Source organism: Leuresthes tenuis, unplaced genomic scaffold (assembly GCF_036924035.1).
Source record: "Leuresthes tenuis unplaced genomic scaffold, fLeuTen1.0.hap1 SCAF_24, whole genome shotgun sequence".
Classification (NCBI taxonomy): Eukaryota; Metazoa; Chordata; class Actinopteri; order Atheriniformes; family Atherinopsidae; genus Leuresthes; species Leuresthes tenuis.
In genome coordinates, this window is record NW_027325378.1 from 19,432,533 (window position 1) to 19,455,126 (window position 22,594).

The 22,594-nt window shown below is 40.5% G+C and overlaps 2 protein-coding genes and 1 non-coding gene across 5 annotated transcripts; 2 read left to right on the plus strand and 1 right to left on the minus strand.

Annotated features, from left to right (window-relative positions):
* Positions 1–2,105: 2,105 nt before the first annotated feature.
* On the minus strand, positions 2,106–5,625 carry LOC140284600 (cAMP-responsive element modulator-like). The gene is made up of 3 exons (XM_072378507.1): positions 5,540–5,625; positions 3,742–3,886; positions 2,106–2,560 (listed from the first exon to the last, which is right to left on the minus strand). Exons 1-3 carry the CDS (start codon positions 5,568–5,570, stop codon positions 2,416–2,418), a joined length of 321 nt encoding a protein of 106 aa, XP_072234608.1. The 5' UTR covers positions 5,571–5,625; the 3' UTR covers positions 2,106–2,415.
* Positions 5,626–8,549: 2,924 nt separating this feature from the next.
* cul2 (cullin 2) lies at positions 8,550–20,884 on the plus strand. Of its 3 annotated transcripts, none has more exons than XM_072378188.1 (21): positions 8,550–8,638; positions 9,653–9,789; positions 10,107–10,209; positions 10,307–10,401; positions 12,118–12,223; positions 12,440–12,522; positions 13,114–13,210; positions 13,426–13,536; positions 14,291–14,453; positions 14,542–14,666; positions 14,841–14,948; positions 15,115–15,174; positions 15,276–15,404; positions 15,634–15,720; positions 15,900–16,052; positions 16,144–16,221; positions 16,309–16,375; positions 17,742–17,944; positions 18,051–18,152; positions 18,266–18,382; positions 20,068–20,884. In XM_072378188.1, exons 2-21 carry the CDS (start codon positions 9,671–9,673, stop codon positions 20,197–20,199), a joined length of 2,238 nt encoding a protein of 745 aa, XP_072234289.1. In that variant the 5' UTR covers positions 8,550–8,638; positions 9,653–9,670; the 3' UTR covers positions 20,200–20,884. The 3 variants fall into 3 exon arrangements, with proteins under 3 accessions (XP_072234289.1, XP_072234290.1, XP_072234291.1); XM_072378189.1 differs by having other exon boundaries at positions 8,550–8,621; XM_072378190.1 differs by lacking the exon at positions 8,550–8,638 and adding an exon at positions 8,664–8,995.
* Positions 20,885–21,552: 668 nt separating this feature from the next.
* Positions 21,553–21,624, plus strand: trnaw-cca (transfer RNA tryptophan (anticodon CCA)). The gene has a single exon. It is a non-coding gene; the product is annotated as a tRNA-Trp (tRNA).
* The last annotated feature ends 970 nt before the right edge of the window (positions 21,625–22,594 follow it).

A 22,594-nucleotide genomic window follows, 5' to 3' on the forward strand; every position in this document is an offset into this window, starting at 1 on the left:
TAATTCAAGAATGTAATATGATATAATTTAATAGAATAGAAAAATACCATGTAGCTTTGTTGCTTAAATAGCTGGCTGAGCTTGCCTACATTCCTGGTTCTGACTTGTTGAGTTCACAGGTGGACACTTTCCACCATGTTTGCATGACATGTGTCAATTAATCATTTTGTTATGACTGAAGACGGTTGAATCCACAAATACTTTGTTTTGCAAGAGGTTAAATGAAATGGCTGTTAAACTGTTGGAGGAGGCTGTGGAATATGAGAGGGGACATGCTTTTTCCATGATTGCAACGCTTCATGTAATCAGGCCCTGTATTATGGCGCAGCCTGCTGGTACTGCAGATGTATTGCACGTTTTATTGGGGGGCACAAACATAGTGTTTTTTCACCAATCACACGAGTAAAAGGCTCCTCTGATCCAAAACTTTCTACAATCTACAAACCAAGCCTACTGACTGAGGAGTTTGCTGTAGCTGACTGTGTAGACTAGGATATAGAAGCTTTTTGCAGAAGCATCTTGGCAATGGTAAATGGACTTGTACTTGTATAGCGCTTTTCTAGTCTAACTGACCACTCAAAGCGCTTCACTACATGCCGCATTCACTCCACTCACACACACTCATACAGCATACTGCTTTCTAATCATTCACACACATTCATACCCCCAATGATACACTGGGGGGGCAACGTGGGGTTCAGTGTCTTGCCCAAGGACGCTTTGACATGTATCCTGGAGAACCACCAACCTTCCGATTGGTGGGCAACTGCTCTTCCTCCTGAGCTACAGCCGCCCTCAATGAATTAAAGATAAGTTAATTAAAGATGCAAACATGTTTACATTGCAGTCAATTCATAGTTTTATCAGCACAAACCATTTTATTTGCTTCCATTTGTGCAGCATTCCTTTTGGACTGTGCTTCCAGATGCATCGTTTAACGCCACTTCAGTCCTGTTTGTTCCCAGAGCTTCGTTTGGTCTCTCTCAGGGTATAGGTGGGCTGTGTTTTGTCACTGACTAGGCAGGAATAATGTGTCACAGTGGGCCCAAGTATGGGGTAAGTCTCAAAGGTATTGCATTCTTTCTGAGGTCACTTTGTTTCTGTGTTTCTACAGCAAACTGAACATCATAATATTATCATTGCAGAAACAAAAAAGGTCATTTCCAACATTACTATTCATGATTCCTCTTTTGGTCATCCCTGTCAGGGATTCCTAATCAGGAATCAAGATTAGGCTTGCTCCTCTAAAATGGTTAATATCAGAGTGACAGAATTTTTGCTCGATGTGCTCGAAGGACAGAAGATCATGTTCTTTGTAAATAAAATAGCATGGCGGTAATATCTGTATCAAAAACTTGCAGTGAAACAACATGAAAGCATTTAACAGCAGTTCAATTTGCTTACTGAGGCTACTTTCACATATGTGGACCTGTAACCTGAGCATTGTGCTCAACAAATAAGTTCTTTACATTTACTCTCTATGAAAACAACACAGAGAGATTGTACAAGAACTTTATTGAAGCAGAAAAGTCTGGGACCTTTGAATGTGGTCGAGTAATAACAAGACATCAGGATCGCAGGGGTGGAATAAAACACTGGCTGTGAGTTAAAATGCTTCAGATTTCAGAAACAGGTTTGTCATCAAATCAAAGGACACAGAAATCATTTTCTAAATTCAGCAGCAAGCACTGAATTGAAACAGACTGAATTAAATCAGCAACCCCTCTTACATCTTTAATTGTTTTGTAATTAAAGATGTAAGGCAAACCCACCCAAATAAATAACAATGCCATGGGTTAGAAGCAGTCATGTCCTCACAGGGATGAACAACAGACCCTTCTAGGTTTCTTAGTAAGATGGAAAAGATTGTTCCTGCAACTATAGTTCCACCAGGATTTCTGACGTATTTAAAATCAAACTTTGTGAAGCCACAATGATCAACAATGTGGCTTCAGACAACATTTAGCACATTTAACAGTCTAAACCTCCTTACAATAATCATAAAGTCAATCAATGGACCCAAACTGTGAAACTAATTCTGACGGAATGTAAAATGCAGTTAAGATGATGGCGGTGTGGATCAGGCAGTGTGTACATATATATTTATATTAAGTTTGTTCAACTGCAGCTGGACCCTTAGCATCTTCATTTCCAGTAAGGCTAGCAGGTTGTCCATACCTCTTCCTTCTCTTCTGGAAGCCTGCCTGCTTAAAAAGGTCCTCATAATAGTCAATGATAACTCTGTTTTTTGTTGCTGGTTGTGCAAGGATAATTATGAGCCCGAAACACTGACATCATTGTGTAAACACATTGAACAATAAGGGCGAGGAGTGTTCAGCAAGTGTCTGTTTACGCAGAAGCAGAGTCCCAAAGACACAGCTCACACAATCCCAGTTCCTCCTCTGGTGGGAGGAATCACTCCGCTTTGTGTCGATAGATGTCTTTTAAGGCTTTAAGCTCGTCTATCAGAGTCTTGTTTTGATTTTCCAGCACGGCCACGCGATTTTCGAGGCATCTGACATATTCCTTCTTCTTTCGCCGACACTCCCGCGCAGCTTCCCTGGAAGCAACAACAACCGTTACTGTGGAAAAAAAAGGGAAGCCTCAGAATCTTGGCTTTCCTGCCAGATTCAACAGAAAGTTTATGCCGGCCATAAATAACAAAGGTTTGTTTTTTTTTGTTGCTTTTTTACGTGGGCACAGAATGTTCAGATGATGATGATTAGAGTGATGTTAACTCCAGACTCTGCCCTGTTGGTAGGGCTTGATGTTGATGTTTTGAACAAAAAGACGCAAGCAAGATAACTAAAAGAAGCGCTGGAAAAAATAAAATAATGAGAGATCCATCGCTTTGCTCTCTAGTAAACTAGACTTATTCACAAATCTATGCATAGAAAGTACTGACATTTGGTCATGTGGGCTGACTCAGTCTCCACTTCACCTCATCAGATCACAGAGCAGCTAACAAGCAGATGACCTAAGAATTAGGAGAAAAACACCCTGGATGGAAGATAATCCTGCGGTGGAGTGATGACACACTCTGAATCTCATCATTACACGTGGTCTTGTCATCCATTGTTGTATTTCGCATAGGATGCTGAGCAGAGAGGGAATTAGATAATCACCACAGGGGTAGAACAACAGTGCTGTGAGCAAAAGGCTCGAGTCACCCTTATTTTGATTTCAAGGAGTCAGACTTTCTCTGTCATCTTTGAGACTGGGCTGTTCTCTGATTTTCAATCCAGTCCTTAGACCAGAACATTTGTCTTTTTCTTTTTTTTTTGTCAGTTCTACCATTTTCAGAAGAATCTGTTTAATCACAGAAGATTTAAACTACAAATCAGTGGCAACCGGTCCCTTGGAGTGTTCATTCCTCCCCAGAACCTCAACATTACTGAAGCGTTGTGGGGTCACACGTCAGCCAACATCCAAAGAAGCCTTGGAGAACTACTCATGAAGACAATTTAAAGATGAATTGAAGGAAGTTTGTTGTCGTATTAACTTCCAAGCTTGTTGAAACTGTATTAAGTCTTTTTTTGCTTCATGTACTGCATTCTTATTTATGTTTAAACATGTTTTAATTAACTGCTGCAGGTACTGTCTATTCTAGAAAATAAACGGAAATAAATGGTGGCTTTAGACTGCTGCACACTACTGCATTTTTTAAATGTTTTACACCGACACAGCTGGAGATTAATACTAGCTGATAACATCTGCTGGCAAACGTAATCGGCCCACTACCTGTTCTTCATTAAGCGCAGCTCCCGCTTCTGTAAGTCGTCCTCTGAGGGCTTCTTGGAGCTGTGAGCGTCGACCCCTGCTTGCCCCAGGGGGAGGCTGAAGGGGGAGTTACGCAGCTGACAGCTCGTCAAGTCAGATGCAGAGCCTGGAAATAAGCAACAGAAACAATATGTCAGACTACAGGATTGAGTTGTATCACTCATTTACAAATCCAGTAAAAGGGCTGTTTGGAAACGGCCTACAAGGGATAATCTATGACATTTTGCACACTCGAGAAATGTTATAGCTGGTAACAGCTTAACAGTGTAAACAAGCAGAGTTAAAAGCTGTAACATATTTGTGAAAAACAACAGTTTTAGGAGCCCATACAGCAAATTGGCAAGGAATCCTTAAATGAATCCTTAAATACTGAAAGTTAATAGACTGAAATGTCAATAATTTCTGAAATGACAAAAATATGTAATCAGTTGCCAAAGTAATCAGCTCACTCATCAATTATTCCTGCTATAATATTCACAAATCTTCGAAATTGTGCTTCAGAGCCCCGTGATGCACAGGTTTCCCGCCTCTCGCCCAGTGGCAGCTAGGGTAGGCTCCAAGCACCCCCCACGCCGCACTAACATGGATTAGGCGGGTCGAGGAAGTGGATGGATGAGTTTCAGAGCTCGTGGCATTCGTGTAGTTCAGATTGAGACGGAAACATCTGATTTTGATGACAGTTAACAGAGTTTGGACACACAAAAGTGAGCTTTGTGACTGTCAGCGTATTGTTTTTCTTGTTTTTTCTTCTTGAATTGGATTAAAAACATTCATATTTCATTCAAAATGCACAGAATTGCGAATGAATAAACTTTAGTGTTTAATTAAATCATTAATAATTAATAATTTAGCCCTCACAAAGCTGCTGTGTGTAGAAGTGTTGTGTGGCGTTTGGTAACAGCCTAATCACCAATGATGCTATAACTATATTAACCACTCAACTTGCTTCCAGTTCAGAGAAAAAACAAAGACACGCCTGAATAATGCTCTTATGAAACTTTTCCATGCCAACCCCAGAGTGTTTATCTCAAATATAGTAAAGATATTCAAAAGGTTTTATCAACCCAGAAACTACAGAGTATTAGTTCATATAAAGCTGCTTTGTACAAAGTCTTGCAAAAGAAAAATAATGGTGCCATTCTTATCATCTGTTCATTGACTGCTGACCCTCGTGTCACAAAGCCCAGCTGATTAATTCTGCGATAGGTCGGACTTGCAAAAGGAGCTGCATGTAATCCCAGCACGGACGGCAGCTGACGTCAGTGTACGTCTTATTTGCCTCGCATTTACATTTCACTGCTGGGGGGCCTGTTCCAGGAAAAGCAATGACGTCAGACACTGCTGCTATGTGGCTCTGAGTGGGCAGCACACTGAGGCATTTAACACAAGGAGGGGGGGGGGGAGTGGAGAGAGAAACAGAGAGAAGAGACAGATTCTTCAAAAAAATGTGTCTAATTAAGCCCGTTGCAGCTGACTGTGGCAACAGATCATTTGCTACTTTTTTACTTTTTTCCAGAGCAGGGCACTCTCCATGTTATTTGATTAGATTACTAATCGTCTTCAGCTGGTTTGGTAAATATTCACCGGAATATATAATTACCAATGTAACATCTTAAGAGCGAAGCTCACAATGAGCACAATTTGTTTTCAACCCAAAAGTACCTGCATTACTGTCTCACTTCTCACTGACTGCATTTCAAAACCCTAACAAAGTAATGTTTCCACTGAGCAACAGTGTAAAAAAAACATCAACACATACCAGTTTCTGTCTCATCCCCAGTTACAGCCATACTGTATCCAGTCCCAGGTTTTCCAGGAGAAACTGTCCTCCTCAGACTCTTCCCCTGCACTGAATTGTACCCACAGCCAACAGCGAGGCTATGTGTGCAATTTACAATTAGAGCCATTGACATCACCATGACATCACTGGCCTCCTGATGTCAACAGCATGGTTTGCTCTCTCTCCCCCGGAACAGTGTTATGAATCAGGGACTGTTTGTATGAGGAAAGGAATTTTCCTCAGCTAAAAAAGCAGCACTTCCTCAGCTGTCAATCATAAGACTCTTTGAAGATTGACAGGCAGTAGGGTGTTAGATCATTAGGAAGTCAGTAAAACAAAAGTCCTTTTTTAACAGTTGAAACTTCCTTTTTCTGTCGTACCAGGAGACAACAGTATTAGATACCTGCATTTCTGGGGACAACAATCCGAGAATGTGAAAAGAAAACTGTCTAGGTTTTCTTTAATGTAAATACATTAAGCGAAACAAGTACCACGCCATGGAAACACGTTTCTACCAATACTACGAATACTCATAAATGATATGATAATATATACCCTCTGTCCCAGTAATTCTGACTGATTCTCTCCACGCTTCACGCTAAAGGAGTAAGCGCCCTCTGTAGGCATCACGTTACGCATATAAAAATAAATAATTCAGGAAGTATGACGATAGGCCATGTTTTGTTCGTATAATTTTAAAAAAAAAACGTTTGTCGAACATTTGAATTGAAAGGCAGTAAATCAGTGACGGAGGAAACATTCAGGAGCCGCATTTCAGCAGAAGTAGTAGCGCCACACTAAAAAATACTTGATAAGATGAAAGGTAATGAAAGGTAGGTTGTTACCTGCCAGTAATGGTATGCCATTGTTCTGTGGGTCATGCAGAACAGGCCAGTTCTCAGCCTGGGGCTCAATAATTCTCGGTAGAAGCCGTGTTGCCTGTGTGCTGTCCACAGCCATAGACGGCCACATCTGTGTCCCATCGTGCAGAAACTGTGAGGAAACACCTGGAAGAAGAAAACAAAGGTTCTGTTACCGTGAACATAATTACAGACCTGCACTTTCTCCTACCCAAGGCTGGGATTATCATAACAACAGGTTGCATCTTCTGGGTAATGCATGTTATTGTTATTGCTTTGCTTCATTCGGCAGATTGTCAGTTCAAAGATACAGGTCACTGTGAAAAGGTTTGTCTTCTGATACTAAAAATAGAAATAAGGCAACACTTGCCAGCAAGTACATAGTGTAGGGTTGCATATGGTTTAGCATCTTCTTATGGGGTTGGAACTTGGGTTACTTGACGGATGCGCTAGTGTTTGGCTACTGGTGGAAGATATGGAGTACAGGTTTTGTGTCCCCTTTCAGGAGCAGCCTGACCAGAGTTTCTTGCAAAAATGCAGCTGAGATGATAAAAAATGTGGAAAAGCGAAGCAAATACTTGGTTAGGAAACAACTATTTATGTGGCAACCCGGGTGCTGTTATCTTCTATATTTTGCCAGGATTGTGAGACTGTAGTACACAACTCTAATGTGTTATGCATAATTCCATTTGCTATAACCGCTTAATCTGGCTCAAGGTTGCAGGCGGGCTGGAGCCTACCCCAGCTACCACTGAGCATGTGAACATGTCCACATACAGCCCTATTATTATTAGTAGTAGTAGTAATATCATTGTTGTTGCTGCTGCTGTTGATGTGGATGTGATGATGAAAAGATAACAGAAATAAAATAACAAAAAATATGACTTTTTTTAGCAAAAAAACCTTTGCTATCCTAACTGCTGGTGTACGTGCTCTCAGGTGTGCTTACAGCGTTGGGTGTGACTGGTTTGCTGGTAAACAGGTGTAAGAATGCAGGGCGCTGAAACACGAGGCTGATCACCCTCCACTGAAATCATTAAATTCATTCTCACAGACACCAACTAAGCCTGGGGAGGAAAGGCATGTTAGTGAAAGTAATAAAGTGAGTCACTTCGTGAATCTATTCCGCAGTCAAAAACAAAATGTTTTGTTGATTCTGATGGGATTAAAGAAAGTCTGAACTGCAAACATTGTTACTGAATGTCTCCCTCTGTTGGTTAAATTAAGCAATCGCGGCTTCTCACACCAGTGGCTGTTAAACATATATATTAAATGATGTAAATATAACTCTTAAAAGAACATCTGGAAAATTCGTTGGTCGGTTCAAGGTAGCTTAGCTGACTAGTATTCATCTCAGGTTTTAGCAATGCGCCAAATAGCTTCATATTACAAGCTCGCAAATGTTAAATATAGTTCTAGTGAACAAATAATGTAATGACATTGTTCTCACCTAAAATCAATCGCTCTGCTCCATAAAAATGCTCACGAAAAGCTTAGCTACTGTTAATAAAAAGCTAATAAATCTTATTGGAGTTTCTGGCGTCAGTTGGAAACTTAAGAACGTTAAGGACTTTCTTTTGGCTGACTCTGATTGGCTGTTTTTTTATTGCCAAGTAACAGTATCCGTTTTTTAAAAATAAATATATAGAATATCTAACGCGTATATCCTTTGAAAATAAAAGAACAGACCCTGCGCTGACAGTTTGCAAAAGACTATTTAGTATTTATGTGATATATCTTCCGCGGTTGTCAATATGAATCGATTTATGCAGTATCAGTTACAAATAGTTTCAGCTGCTTGGTGATTCACTTTAAATCCATGTAGAATGTACAGCTTATCAAGGACAAAACAGTTGGCATTTTTTAAAAATAAATAAATACAATAAATAAGTTAACTGTGATAATTTCTTTCTCAATTCCTAACCGGTCTCCGTAGTTTTGGGCGATACCATTATAATAAGGGTGCAGTTTGACCTGGCATTATTGTCCTTGGCACGAACAGGTCCCAAATGAATTATTTGAAATGTAATATGTTTTGTAAATATTATGATGTGGTAAAATTCGTATACGTGCTCTACAGTCATTTAATGGTTGTTCATAATACATCCCCATCCAACTCAAATGGTATAATCCAAGAGGTAGCGAAGACCAGTGAGACAAATCAAGCCTGTGACAGCGGACAAACCGGAGTTTTATAACAAGTAATTATTGTATAGAGGTAGGCACTATTCAGAAGTCCTTGCTGGACCTAAGTAACTAGTTTTGTTTAACAGCAATGCCATGTTTTGTCGAACTGTCAGAGTGAATGTGGGGAAACTATTAAGATGACAATTTGCTAGCGATAGCAAAGCTACTGTTAGCAGCCCGCTAGCCGACAGACTGCTAGCTAATGCCCCGAAATTGTATGTTCTTGAGCAGGAAGAAGTAGCACGCTAGCAAGAGGCTAGTTAGCTTTTTAACTCGCCATCCTATTTTGGGATTGGCATTCCACTGGGCAGTGATCTTTGCCTTGATACGTTTATGATACTCGTAAGGCGGATGTTTATCAAGTGACAGTAGCGTTTCTTTATCTGAGGTGAATATATGTCAGTCTGAAGTGACTAGCAAGAAAAACTGTAATGATGTTGCAATGTTATCTGTGACGTTAGATCAATTGGTATGAATGAGGAGAAACAACACAGGGCCTTACTTTTCCTTACTTGATATAACGTGATTCTGTTGGCTATTTGAAAGTATTAAATGCGGCGTTATCGACTGCTAAAGTACACAGGTTGTGCTACTGTCTAATGGTTTTCTCAGTGTGTTTTGCTTTTGAAATCGTTAGTAGTAAGTAGATGAACTCGAGTGCATTATCAATCTAATCACCGTTACCATAGTGATTTGAACGGATGTCTCAACTCAGGCTAGTTATTGTTAAAATAAATTTCATTCAATGTCAATTTCACTTTGCTTTCTGACAACTATATATTGATGCTGATCTTGATTAGTGAATTACATCCCCAGAAAGGAAAAACAACTTTGCATTGTGCTCTTGATTGATTTATTTTGTGTTTTTTTTTTTCTTCCTCTCTATTTTTCTTGTCACCTTTACATTGGGATTATTCTGTCCTGCAGCTTTAAACAAGATCAATTGCAGGATGGCTTGGTGGAAAGTTTCACTATTAAAAAGGAAATCTAAGAAACTTGTATGTTCTCCTTTTTTTTAAATGCCTGTGTTCCTTTAAACCATCAGGCTGAAAGAAACTCTACGATGTCCTTAAAGCCGCGGGTGGTGGATTTTGACGAGACATGGAACAAGTTACTGACGACAATCAAGGCGGTTGTGATGCTCGATTATGTGGAAAGAGCCACGTGGAACGACAGATTCTCGTATCCTTTACCAACTTTTATCCATACTGAAATATAAACTGCAGCACAATATTTTTGTAGAGTTTCTTAGATGATGGTTGCTCATATTTGCATGGTTGTGCAGTATATGAAACTTTATTTTCAACTGTAACTGTAGCTGCAAATGATTATGAAACAATCCAATCAAACTGACATGGTTATTTTAAAAGCTTAAAATGAAGATCTGCTCATTAAAAGGTTTTATCATTTATTGACAGATATTTGTTAGTAATAACATGCACGTCACAGCTTTACTAACACTGTATTTGTATTTAAATTTTCCTGAACTTTGACATCAGTGACATTTATGCCTTGTGCGTTGCATACCCAGAGCCCTTGGGTGAAAGATTATACACAGAAACCAAGGTTTTTCTTGAGAATCATGTTCGGCAGTTGTACAAGGTAAGCAATCACAAAAGCTCAAAAGGGCACATTTTCTTTCATTGCTGTATGGAGGTGCTTTTTTTGTAATACCTGTCGCAATTGTGTGTGATTTCAGAAAGTACTGGAGTCAGAGGAGAAGGTTTTAGTGATGTACCACAGATACTGGGAGGAGTACAGCAAAGGAGCTGACTACATGGACTGTTTGTACAGGTGACTTCGCTGCTTTTTCTATGCTGATGTTGCGCTTATTATCAAGGCCGATCCACCATTCCTCATAACCCTTTTTTTGTTAAATCGTACACCTTTTTAAGTGTGCATTCTAAACATATGGTTCAATTCCTGTTTCCTTAAATGGTAGCATTCTTTGTTAAATTAGTCTGCAATAAATCTGAAAAAACTGAAAGTTGCCAGATTCAGAATGTACATAAATATATGTAGAAATACATAGAAATATCTGTTTGTTGTAGTCTGTATCAAACGTGTTAAATACATCTTTTAATCTCATCTTTAATCTTCAAATCTCATTCTTTTAGTGCATTTGGCTCCTTAAATGCAGTGCATACTAATTCTGTTCCTTCACAAGCTCCAATATTTCTGCCCACACATTTTGTAAAGTTAAAATATTACCTTGAGAAGGATAGTGTGAGGTTCCAAGGCATTTATTCTGCATCAGAAACCTCTCTGAGACCTTTCAGATCTATTTTTATTTGTACTTCCCACCAGACTGTCTGTGCATGCATATGCCTTTGTACGTTATTCTGTTACCGTGAGTCGTACAGTAAGTCTCTTGGCTTCAGTACTGCGACATAGTGGCGATCAGTTCTGATTATAAAAGAACATAGTTCCATGCCACTTTAGCGCTCAGACCGTTCAGACTGTAAGTATCAGTTTTGGTTCATGGTTTTGTGGGATTAAACGCAAACTACTGTATTAGCTGTTCTTTCTAACATCTTGTAGTTGTTTTTTTTCTTGCCAAAGCTTGAATGTATGAGAGATATCAAGCTAAGTTTTGTAGCTATACCGCTGATAGAGGCAGATGACCCAGCTGTGAAAACATGCCATTGAAGATGGACTGAATCAGCCAACATAGATCAGCCTAATGGCAGGTGGCTGTCTGTCTGGAAGTTATTCTCTTGTTCACTTGGTTTTCTTCTCAAACATTAGAGCTGCTGTCGCACTGATAGTCGATGCTTTTCAGCATTAGTATCTGCTGTTTAAACTGATGGCAGTTGAAAGTCCTCATAATGATACTTGGTACAGTTTAAACTGTGTTTACACGCAGCAGTGCCGCTCTCTTGCCTTCTGTTCACTGGTTGATACGTAGATACGCTGCAGGCTTGCTGGATAACAGTGGTTGTAGTTCTTCAGTCAGCATCTGTCTTCTCTACAGCTGTCAAGAAAATATGTGAATCACTGTTAATTGATTGTAAAAGCGGGGTTACTGTACTGCTTCTTTTAGCTCAATATAAAATACTCTTTTTCACTTGGACTTTCAATAAGCCATTTTAAATCTTTCAAACCGGTATGAATCGCTGTACATCGGAACTTGTTAATGAAATGAAACCGAGTTGTAAACGTACCAGTGTTGATAGAAAACATGACATGTAGAAAGAAGATGTCCATATCGTGGTATTAATAGACATGGCATGATATTATTGTAAGTGGCCTGGTTTCTTTTCATCGCATTCATTAAAATTACTGTTATTGTAACAAACTCACATTTACAGACTCAATCAGTTTCCAAACACTCTTTAGAAAAGAAAAAAGTTTGTTGTTGTTGTGGATCATTTTGGAGATGATAATATTGTTATTATTATTATTGTTATTAGTAGCCCTTTATGCTACTGTTGGAGCTAAACATTCTGACATCAGAGCCCTTTTTCAAAGACATGTTAACATCCTCACCTCTCTTCTCACATTGTTCAGGTATCTCAACACGCAGTTCATCAAGAAGAACAAACTAACAGAAGCAGACCTGCAGTACGGCTACGGGGGAGTGGACATGAACGAGCCGCTCATGGAGATTGGAGAGGTACTCGCTCGTTCATGCTTATGTTTAAAAAAACATTTCACACACGTCCGGACAGTATTTCCCACAACCACTTGGATGAGGTTAGATACAAATAAGGAGAGCGCATAAACAGAATGTTGCGATGACTGGGATTTGCTTCCCAGGTCGAGGTTTCCCTCCTGTTGAAGGATCTGTCTCTGCTGTTGTGAAATGCTGTCTTTTCGCTTGTCGTTGCAGTTGGCGCTAGATATGTGGAGGAAGCTGATGATCGAACCCCTTCAGGCTGTCCTGATAAGGATGTTGCTGAATGAAATCAAAAAGTATGCCTCTCGCACACAGTTAACTGTTTTTTTTATTATTTATTTGAAAATATCCCTGGACGTCTGCGACTTCTTGCGGTTTGCAAGTCTGCTTGGCCTGTCCAGCTTAAGCAGCCAAGTTCCGGGCTCTGGCTACACAGGAAAGCTAATTAAAATGTGTAGTGTGTGGCTTAACACAGGGTACGTGTTTAGTTTAGTGAAACTGCACGAGGCCGATCATGTTAGCATGATCCTGGTACACTGCCAAAATCAGGATCACAGCGCGTACCAAAAGGAGGCGCATTTGTCCCGAACATCTAACATTTGCTTCAGGCTAAACACACCTGTGTAACACCCCCGCCTCCTTGTCTCCAGTACCTCCAGAAACCACACTGCCTTTTCTGAGAATGCAGCCTGAGGAAAAAACATGTCTCATCATGCTTACAAGATCTTGACATCAGCCTCGTTTCCAAAGCATTCTCATGACATCACTTAACTGGAAGCATGATATTGCGAGTGTTAGACTTGCTCACCACCACGCTACAAATGTCACTGCCCAGTTATTCAGTGGGATGGACAGAGACCTAAAGACAGCTCTTTCATGTCTCACAGTGACCGTTGTGGCGAGAACCCCAACCAGAAGGTTATCCATGGGGTCATCAACTCCTTTGTTCATGTTGAACAGTACAAGAAGAAGTTTCCGCTAAAGGTGAGACAGCAAATAATACCTTTGTTATCCAGTTTGCACAATTTGATGTTGTTGTTGTTGTTTTTTTTGGTTGAGATAAAGCCCTCTTATGTTTAACAGTGATGTCAGAATCCAATGCTGAAAACAACAGTATATCAGCACAAAGCTGCATTCGCCGTGTATTCGTACACCAAATTCTATGAATCTTCATCTTTTTTTTTACCTCTGTGTTGCAGTTTTATCAGGAAGTCTTTGAAGGGCCTTTTCTGATAAAAACAGGAGAGTATTACAAACAGGAAGCCTCCAATCTACTGCAGGAATCCAACTGCTCACAGTATATGGAGAAGGTAGGGGCGATGGAGAGTTAAAGAAAGTATGTATCAATATGTATGTGAGAGCACCATTTTCTGTTTATCATTTTAAAGTTGACTTTAGATAGTGAGGTGCGGGTATCATCAGTGATTTCTGCTTATTAGCAACACATCTTCAGTGTTTTCTTGTCATCTATTAGATGAGCGCACGTTCACTTGAGGCATTTGTGTGAATGATCAGATCCTGTCTGTCTGGTGACAGGAGAGTTTTAATCTGACTATTAGCTCAATGATTATGCCACTAATGCTGATACCACCGCCCCCCCCGGGCAACTAAAGCTGCCGTTTCATCTCCCTCTCGGCTGTTCAGTTTCACTCTCTCTCATTAATTTACTCTGGGAGGAATCAGATTGATCAGATGAATTTATCCCCCCGGCCTGTAAGCACGACTCTCATTAGAGCTTTAGCAGGCATAGGGACAGCGTGTCTGATCTGTCGCTGTACTGCCAAGTTGATATGAAGACTGAGATTTGATATGACTGCAAAAGAGCAGAAACAGACACTGTAGTGGTACACTGCCTTCCTAATTAAAATGTGTAGTGTCACTGATTTATCTCACCCATCTCACACTTGTGGAATGGTAGCTTTTTTTTTTCCTCTGGTTGTAATACGAGCTGAAAAATACGCTTAACACCATGTAATAAATGTTGTACTGTGTTTGACTTGAGCGAACCCAAACTCTGCAAACTGTGCCATCTGCCGCTCACTTCACATCCGACTGCTCCTCCAGGTTTTGGGGCGGTTGAAAGACGAAGAGGTGCGATGTCGGAAGTACCTGCACCCCAGCTCTTATGCCAAAGTCATTCACGAATGCCAACAGAGGATGGTGGCAGATCACCTGCAGTTCCTGCACGGGGAGTGCCAGAACATTATACGGCAGGAGAAGAGAGAGGGTTAGTCCACTTCTTTTGAAATAAACTGAACACAGTACATTGGGAAACTCGGATGGAACGATTTGTAACATCGTGTTGTGTTGTCCAGACATGGCCAACATGTACACCCTCTTGCGGGCCGTGTCAAGTGGGTTGCCTCACATGATCCAGGAGCTGCAGGTCCATATCCACAATGAGGGCATCAGAGGCACCAGTAACCTCTCTCAGGAAAATGTAAGTTAGTGCCTGTACATAATGGAATAGGTCTGGATGGGGTTATTTGTGTTTCTTGTTATTTTGCATCGGAATTCAAAATTCAAGAGTGATTTGTTTGTTTGAGTTGTTTTGAGCCTTGTTAAAAATGTCGCAGGCCCTCCTGACTTTGTCTCTCTTCTCTGACGCCTCTAGATGCCAACCCTGTTTGTTGAGTCAGTTCTGGAGGTTCACAGTAAATTTGTTCAGCTCATTAACACAGTCCTAAATGGAGATCAGCACTTCATGAGTGCACTTGATAAGGTATTCTCATCCAGCCTCAAAAAGCTTTGTCTTTCTCGAACGGGAAATTGATAATGATCGTGGTCCGTTTTCCAAAAGCATCCTAAAATAACACTTCAGTGTCATTTGCTGTTTCACATTTGAGATGGTTCAACTGAAAGATGATTTCATATGATGTCTTTCTCAGGCTTTAACATCTGTGGTGAACTTCAGGGAGCCCAAGTCCATCTGCAAAGCCCCTGAGCTTGTGAGAACACACACACACACACACACGGACACATGCACTCTCATGTATAGCGTTACACAGTTCCTTGACCGGGTCATCCCCCTTCTGGTGTCTCTGTCCAGCTGGCGAAATACTGTGACAATCTGCTGAAGAAATCTGCAAAGGGAATGACAGAAAATGAGGTGGAGGATAAGCTGACCAGCTTCATCACAGTGTTCAAGTACATAGACGATAAGGACATCTTTCAGAAGGTAATGAGACAGCCTCTCATACTAAACTTCACTGTTCGTGTTTAATATTTCTGTTGATATCTTGCCACATTGGAATGTACAGCCTATACACCCCCCCACCCGCCGCCCACCCCCACCCCCGCTTGTGAGCATGGTTTGGAGTTTAAAATAGGTTCAAATGTCTCACTGTGCTTTTATTTTTAGTATCAGTGGTCTCAAAATACTCCCTTTTGTCTCCTGTTTTCTGTAGTTTTATGCCAGAATGCTAGCAAAGCGGTTAATACATGGGTTATCATTGTCAATGGATTCAGAAGAAGCCATGATCAACAAACTAAAGGTAGATCCTCAACGGCACACGCAGCACATAAGAAACGTCTTATCTCAAGTGTGTGGTTTTATGGTGGCACTCGTGAAACGTGCGATTCTTTTGTTCTGAGGAACTATGAGGAGCAGACTCATTAAATCTGCTTTTTTTGCTTACCTTTTTTATTACCCTGCTGTTCAAACACTCTGCAGCAAGCTTGTGGGTATGAGTTCACCAGCAAACTTCACAGAATGTACACAGACATGAGCGTGAGTGCCGACCTCAACAACAAGTTCAACAATTTCATCAAGACGCAGGAGACCGTGGTGGACTTGGGAATCAGCTTCCAGATCTATGTTTTACAGGTCTGTGAGTAGGACGCAGCGTTTTCTTTCTATTTACCTTTCACATCTAGAGCACGCCGTAAACGTCACGATGCATGCTGTCGTTTTGTAGGCAGGAGCCTGGCCTCTCACACACGTCCCCACGTCCACATTCGCCATCCCTCAAGAACTAGAGAAGAGCGTGCAGATGGTGAGCAGTGCTGCTGAACCGTGAAAGGGTGATGCTAACGATAAGAGCGTATCTTTGGCTAATGCCTGTTTCTACCTTGCTTTACAGTTTGAGTTGTTCTATAATCAGCACTTCAGCGGGAGGAAATTGACTTGGCTGCACTATCTCTGCACAGGTAACTCACAAGAATGATGAAATACTTCATGTATCAGTGCACCGTCTCAGCAGAAAAGCTGTAAAGCGGTCGCACATAGCTACGCATGCGATCCCCTGACAACGTTTGACCTATTGATTTAGATTTATTTGTTTATGTGTTTATGATTTAGTTGTTGTCCTTAAATGCCTTCAGCTGCTCTCGGGTCCGTTTGTTTTGGTGCAGGTTCATAAAACTGAACTTGAGGCAGCTGCTTCTGTGCAGTGTCACAGCCAGTCATCACAGGTCTCCAGTCGGGACCATTTAGTGTCGTTTATTTAACATTTTACAGTACAACGTTGCATGTTTGCCCGCGTGTCCTGTGTGAGTGACGGCATCCAGGGCTGACGTGAGACTCTTGTCATTGCCACATGGTGACAGAAGCCATCATTTGTGATTGGGCCTCCTGTCACTCTTACTGACTGTATCAAGCTGTCAGGGGCTGTTTTTTAAAGTTAAAGATCACTGAGACTCTCTGTGACACTGCAGCTCTAAGACATCTCTTTCCACAATGAAATGCTCAAGCAGTGAACAGTGTTGCAAAGAAAGTCGTAAGACGCATGGTTCTCCTGTTTGCTAAGTCAAACACAAACTTTAAACATTAGAGGAAGCATCCAGGGACATGCCTGCAGCATCAGTCTGCAGAAGTACATCCTTTACTTTACTTCAATGCATCCTAATGAAGAGCGAAGGAGGATCTGCCATTCTGTAGCTTCGTGTGTCACTCAGGGTGTGACCAGATCTCGTACCACGGAAAAAAACGGTATTAACATTGAAGATGCCCCCGCCACTTTCAAATCGTTTGTTTGAAGATAATGAAAATATTTCAAAATATTTGTATGAAAATAATGCCGTACACCGCTGCAATTTGGTTTCAGTTTGTGGAAGAAGACGTTTATTAAAAGCTCATGCTTACATCATGCATGTAAAGAGTTCTAATAAAGCATTTCAAAATAAATGTGCAGCCCGGTTAAATAAAAGTCTGTTGGTCCAGACAAATATTTCTTTTATTTAAAGGATTTTTTATTTATTTACTAAAGTTAGGACCATTTGATATCGATTCTTTCTGTTTATTCGGTTGCGGTGCTCGGTGATTCTTTGCCAGAGCCATATATGCTCGTTTGATGAGAATTGAAAAGAGTCAAACGTTTGATTAATCAATTATGTGATTGGCTAACTTGATGGCTTGTTGTGAAAAAGTATATATTTCCCCGATCTAGTTGGATTTCTGGAGTTAATAATTATTAATTCTGTAAACTCAGTGACGCTGAGGACTTTTTTTTTTCTTTTTGTGTGTGTTTTTAAACCAACAAATGCTAGTTTGACAGTTTTTTCTCTTCCTGTAAAGGTGAGGTCAAAATGAACTACCTGTCCAAGCCCTACGTTGCCATGGTGACCACTTACCAGATGGCTGTGCTGCTGGCCTTCAACAACAGTCAGACGGTGACCTACAAGGAGCTGCAGGATGGCACTCAGATGAACGAGAAGGAGCTACAGAAGACCATCAAGTCTTTGCTGGATGTTAAGATGCTCAACCATGATTCAGAAAAGGTCTCAGCTTTCATGTGGGATAAGATGTGGTTATTGTTCCATTCACTGTGACGGGGCGGTCCACAGACCAAACACTGGAAATTTATGCCTTTCTCTCTGCCCACAGGAGGAGATCGAAACTGAGTCAACGTTTTCACTAAATATGAGTTTCACCAGTAAAAGAACAAAGTTCAAGATCACAACATCAATGCAGAAAGACACACCACAGGTTAGACTGCAGGTTGATTAAATAAGAGCAAGAGTAGAACAAAGAGTGTAAATGTATGCACAGTGTCAGGCTGTGAGATCTAAAAACTGCCCACGTGCCTGTCTTGCCTTTAGGAGATGGAACAGACGAGGAGTGCCGTAGATGAGGACCGCAAAATGTATTTACAAGCTGCTATAGTGAGAATCATGAAGGCTCGCAAGGTCCTCCGACACAATGGCCTCATCCAGGAGGTGAGTGGAAAGAGAACACAATCAGACAAAGGAAATGGTGCTATGCAGTTCGGTTTGTTTGATTTTATGAATGGTGAAAAGATGTGAACCGTTAAGCAATAATTAGCAGATAAAATTCTAGAAATGAGCATTTTCAGTCATTGGGAATGTTAAAGACATTTGATTGGCCGCTCTGTACTTGGAGACCAGGGAAGTCTTATCTTGACAATCCATTGGTGGAAGTACAAGTACATCCATTGGTACAAGATATTTGTAAATTAGGTTTCTGAGGACTTCAAAAATTACTTGATGATGCTCATCGGGGGGGGTTTTGAAGCCAGTCAAACCCATTTTATGTCAGTGAAGGAAATTCCGGATTGTTATTAACCTCCTTGGAATTGGACGACCAGCAAAGATCTCATAAAGAGTAAGATGAACCTGCAAAGTTCCAAAGAAACCCAGGATACCTTCTGATCCTTGTATTAATGTGCTTGAATCCATCAAAGAAACTTTGCTTCCTGTTGCTTGTTTGCTTGATTTCACTTTACTATTACTTCACTTTAGATCCGGTTCACTTTGGATAGACGAGCTATAAAAAGGTTTTGTAGATGGACGAGCAGTTCAAGTGAGGAGACTTATTAACATCCCTGTATTGAAGCTTTTCTGGCAGAGAAATTAGATCGAATTTCTCCAAGCTGATGTGCATTTCTGGTCAGCAGGAGCTGGAAATCTAAAGTTCTTTGTCATTAGTTTACAGAATTTTCAGTTTTTAACTAACTTAACATATCAATAAGATGTATTTTTACGTGTTACAAGGCAAATTCAGCCATTGGTACTATGGCTGAGGATTTCTGCAGAGCACCACTGAAAGGTGCAGAAAGGCCAGATCAGACAACCTGTGTGTGCTGCACAAAGTATTTAAAGGAACCAGCATCAACCAGTCACTCGTTTTCTGGACCAGATCCACAATCATCTTTTGCTTTTGGCGACTGGTTGGGATCCTCTTAGAATTTTGAACAATGTTCATCCATCTTCTGCTCAATTGTTAAGGTTTACCAGTTTGTTATCGCCATCGCAAAGCGAGCGGTGTGCTGCTTTCTGCCCCCTAGTTGCGCCTGCACCTCTGTGATGGCGTTGCAAAGAAACCCGTCTGTTCTCATCTTTTTATTAACCTGCAAAAATCTTCCAAATGTCTCATTTTGAGGTGCACAGATGAGGTTTTAGAGGATTTATACCTCCCGGAGTGTGAATAAAGTAATATTTGACTTACTTTTGTCATAACATGTGTGTAATTTTTTACTTATTTTTAAAATAAAATAAATGTTATCTGCTTTTTGACATGTTTGAAAATCTGATAATGTTCCAGGTCATATTTCTGCATTTATGAAACAGTCTTGGGGATTTTCAAAGTTTTCTCAAGGATTTCAAGCTCTTTTCATGCACCCTTGTATATTAGAAGCAGTGGGCTGCACTAAATGATTGGTTCTATTGATTAACTTCATTTCAATCAGATGACTTCATAAAAAAATACTGTTGTACTGATTTGTTTTCTACCAAGTAACTGTTCTAAGTGCAGCAATTGCTCAACTCACATGCTGCATTTGTGTGTGCCTTGGTGGGTGGGGTAGTAGCATTCTTCCCTCACCACATGTAACCTTATATTAACAGCTCTGCATGCTTTCTCAATCATTCTTGTGTGTGCTCAGGTCATCAATCAGTCCAAAGCCAGGTTCAACCCCAGTATCAGCATGATTAAGAAGTGCATCGAGGTTCTCATTGACAAGCAGTACATTGAGCGAAGCCAAACCTCTGCGGACGAGTACAGCTACGTTGCGTAAGCAGAAGAGCTGAGAACAGGGAGTACCTCCATACAGACACTGACCTATGTGACTGGCTTGCAGACATAGGTTAAAAACTATAAACAGACCACAAAACAGACTCATTCATTTATTTAGGTTTTGGACTGTTGCTGTCTGCTGTGATCCTGTGTGGTGACTAAAGGACTGATGCCTCCATCCACAAAAAAAAGAGAAATGTCATCATGTCATGTCAGACAGCCAGCTGGCAGCACTACCCATACGGCCCTCCTTCAAACCCCTCCCACTTTCTGATTTTAAGCTGTTTACAACATCACCAGTGCCACGCACCTGTGCGTCAAATGACAAAAAGAAAATGCCTAAAGCTGTCGGGAAAGAAAAGCTAATCGGCAAACCTATCGAGAGAGAAATAAAGGAAGAATGCCGGAGACAGAGTTAATTGTAACATCAATGACACATTGGTGGCTACACATTTAGAGAAAAAAAAATGGAAAAAAAAACATGCTTTCTTTTCTCACGTTTGCAGTTGTTGTGTGTTATTTTCTTTCTTTGTTAAATGTACTGAAATTAGGAAAAGAATATTGTAATAAAACTGGTATACTGACTATTGTATCTACTTTCAAATGTAAAGACAAAATGAGGCGACAAACATGATCTTGCTGCTTGTCAAATAAATAAATAAAAACACTGAAGGCTTTTATGTAAATGTTTGTCACGTGTCTCTATTTGAGTCATTTTAGGACTTGTCCTTTGGGAATGTATGCAACAATACTAAATGGACTTGCCACGTCATTTGTGTGAGTTTATTTTAAGAGTTACAAGCCTGTTTTTATTCCCCGCTCACCTTTGATGGGCTGCTGATTTGCTACTGAACCCAGTCTTGGCAGAATCACATCAGAGCAATGATCTGAATCGAGCAGCCACATTTGCAGGCCTCCATGATGGAGTGTTTTAACTACACTTGTGAAATTTCTGATTGTAATTCTGAATTGTTAGGTGTCCACTCGGTAAGACATGATTTTTATTTTTTTTTTGTAAGAAACGATATTTTGTCAAGTGAAACTACGTCTCTTGAACTTGAACGTGCGGCACGCAGTGTTAACGCATGACGTAAACGTTGACAGCTGTCCATGGTGCTGATGCTGGCTGGAGTGAGCGAGAAAGTCCTCAACCCATCTTCCCTAGCTTTTGGTATGTTCTGGAAATCAGAGAAGACGACAGCTAATTGTATGGTGTGATTTTTCTTTTTTTTCTTTTTTTTTTTGTCTTTTTTTACGTCTCTGACACATCGTGTCAGAATTGTACAACGTAAACATATATCCATAACGCCTTATATAATTTTGTTATTTTGTTCTGTGGCCAAGACTGCTGAAGGACCTCGTGGCGCAACGGTAGCGCGTCTGACTCCAGATCAGAAGGTTGCGTGTTCAAATCACGTCGGGGTCAGTTTTTTTGATTAAACTATCTTCTGCATGTGTATATGTACACTTATTAATGCTTACAAAACTTGTTTCAACGCCTATCTTGTTCCCTTGTTTCTTTTCCTATAGTTGAGATAAAATGTCACAATTGAAGCTTACTGGCTTTCTACTACATTTGCCTTGAAGGTCATCCCCCTCCACATTCAGCATGTTAATTGCATGCATGAAAATGCTTAATTAAAAAGGAATTCAGTACATCCTTGAATTTGATTACATTCACACTGTCTGAACTTGCTTTCTTCTTTTCATCTATTCAGCAGCTGCCAACATGACCAAAGTAAGATAATACTGATGAACAGGTTGGTCAGGCTGCATTTAAAATAATCTGGATTAACTAAAGTAACTGGAAACTGGATTGTTTCCTATCACAGTTTTTGGAGGAAGTCAGAAACAATTAAAACTCAACATGAGGTAAAGTTACAAATCAGAGAATATCCAGACGTGGGTCTGGACATGCCAGGTCCAACAATGAACCCGTCATCGCTGTAATAGGTAGTTCTGAGACATGAACGATATTGAGATTACAACTTTCACTTTGTCGCCCACTCTTCGGCATTCATCAGATGAGACTGTGTCCTTTGGGGCCAAGTTAGTTGGGTGAGATGTGAGTACTATTTCCAGGCTGTGAGGGAGCAGGTCCTAAAATATCGTGGCCTCCAATTTGTGGCCTGCTATTAGAGAGCACCTGTCACAGACTCATTTGGAGGTCTTTAGTGCAGTCTCTTAAAAGTATATCTTGTCTACACCAACAAATCCACATTTTGCAATTACTGTGAGAAAAAAACATTTCCACTTAAATGTAAAGCCAGCAAGAATTTTAAGGCTGACGTTAAATGCCACATTTACTCCACTAACTTTGTATTCTGAAACATCTCCATTTTATTGCTGGACAGAGATCAGAAAACGGAAACACAGGAATTCATATGTAGAACAGC

Excerpts from the sequence above, each read along its gene's own strand:
- cul2 (XM_072378188.1), top strand. The coding sequence starts at position 9,671 with ATGTCCTTAAAGCCGCGGGTGGTGGATTTTGACGAGACATGGAACAAG. Across the intron at positions 14,454-14,541 it reads ACGGCAGGAGAAGAGAGAGG|ACATGGCCAACATGTACACC; the intron begins GTTAGTCCACTT and ends TGTGTTGTCCAG. Across the intron at positions 16,376-17,741 it reads GCTGCACTATCTCTGCACAG|GTGAGGTCAAAATGAACTAC; the intron begins GTAACTCACAAG and ends CTTCCTGTAAAG.
- LOC140284600 (XM_072378507.1), bottom strand. The coding sequence starts at position 5,570 with ATGGCTGTAACTGGGGATGAGACAGAAACTG. Across the intron at positions 3,887-5,539 it reads TGGGGATGAGACAGAAACTG|GCTCTGCATCTGACTTGACG; the intron begins GTATGTGTTGAT and ends GCTTATTTCCAG. Across the intron at positions 2,561-3,741 it reads CTGCGCTTAATGAAGAACAG|GGAAGCTGCGCGGGAGTGTC; the intron begins GTAGTGGGCCGA and ends TGTTGCTTCCAG.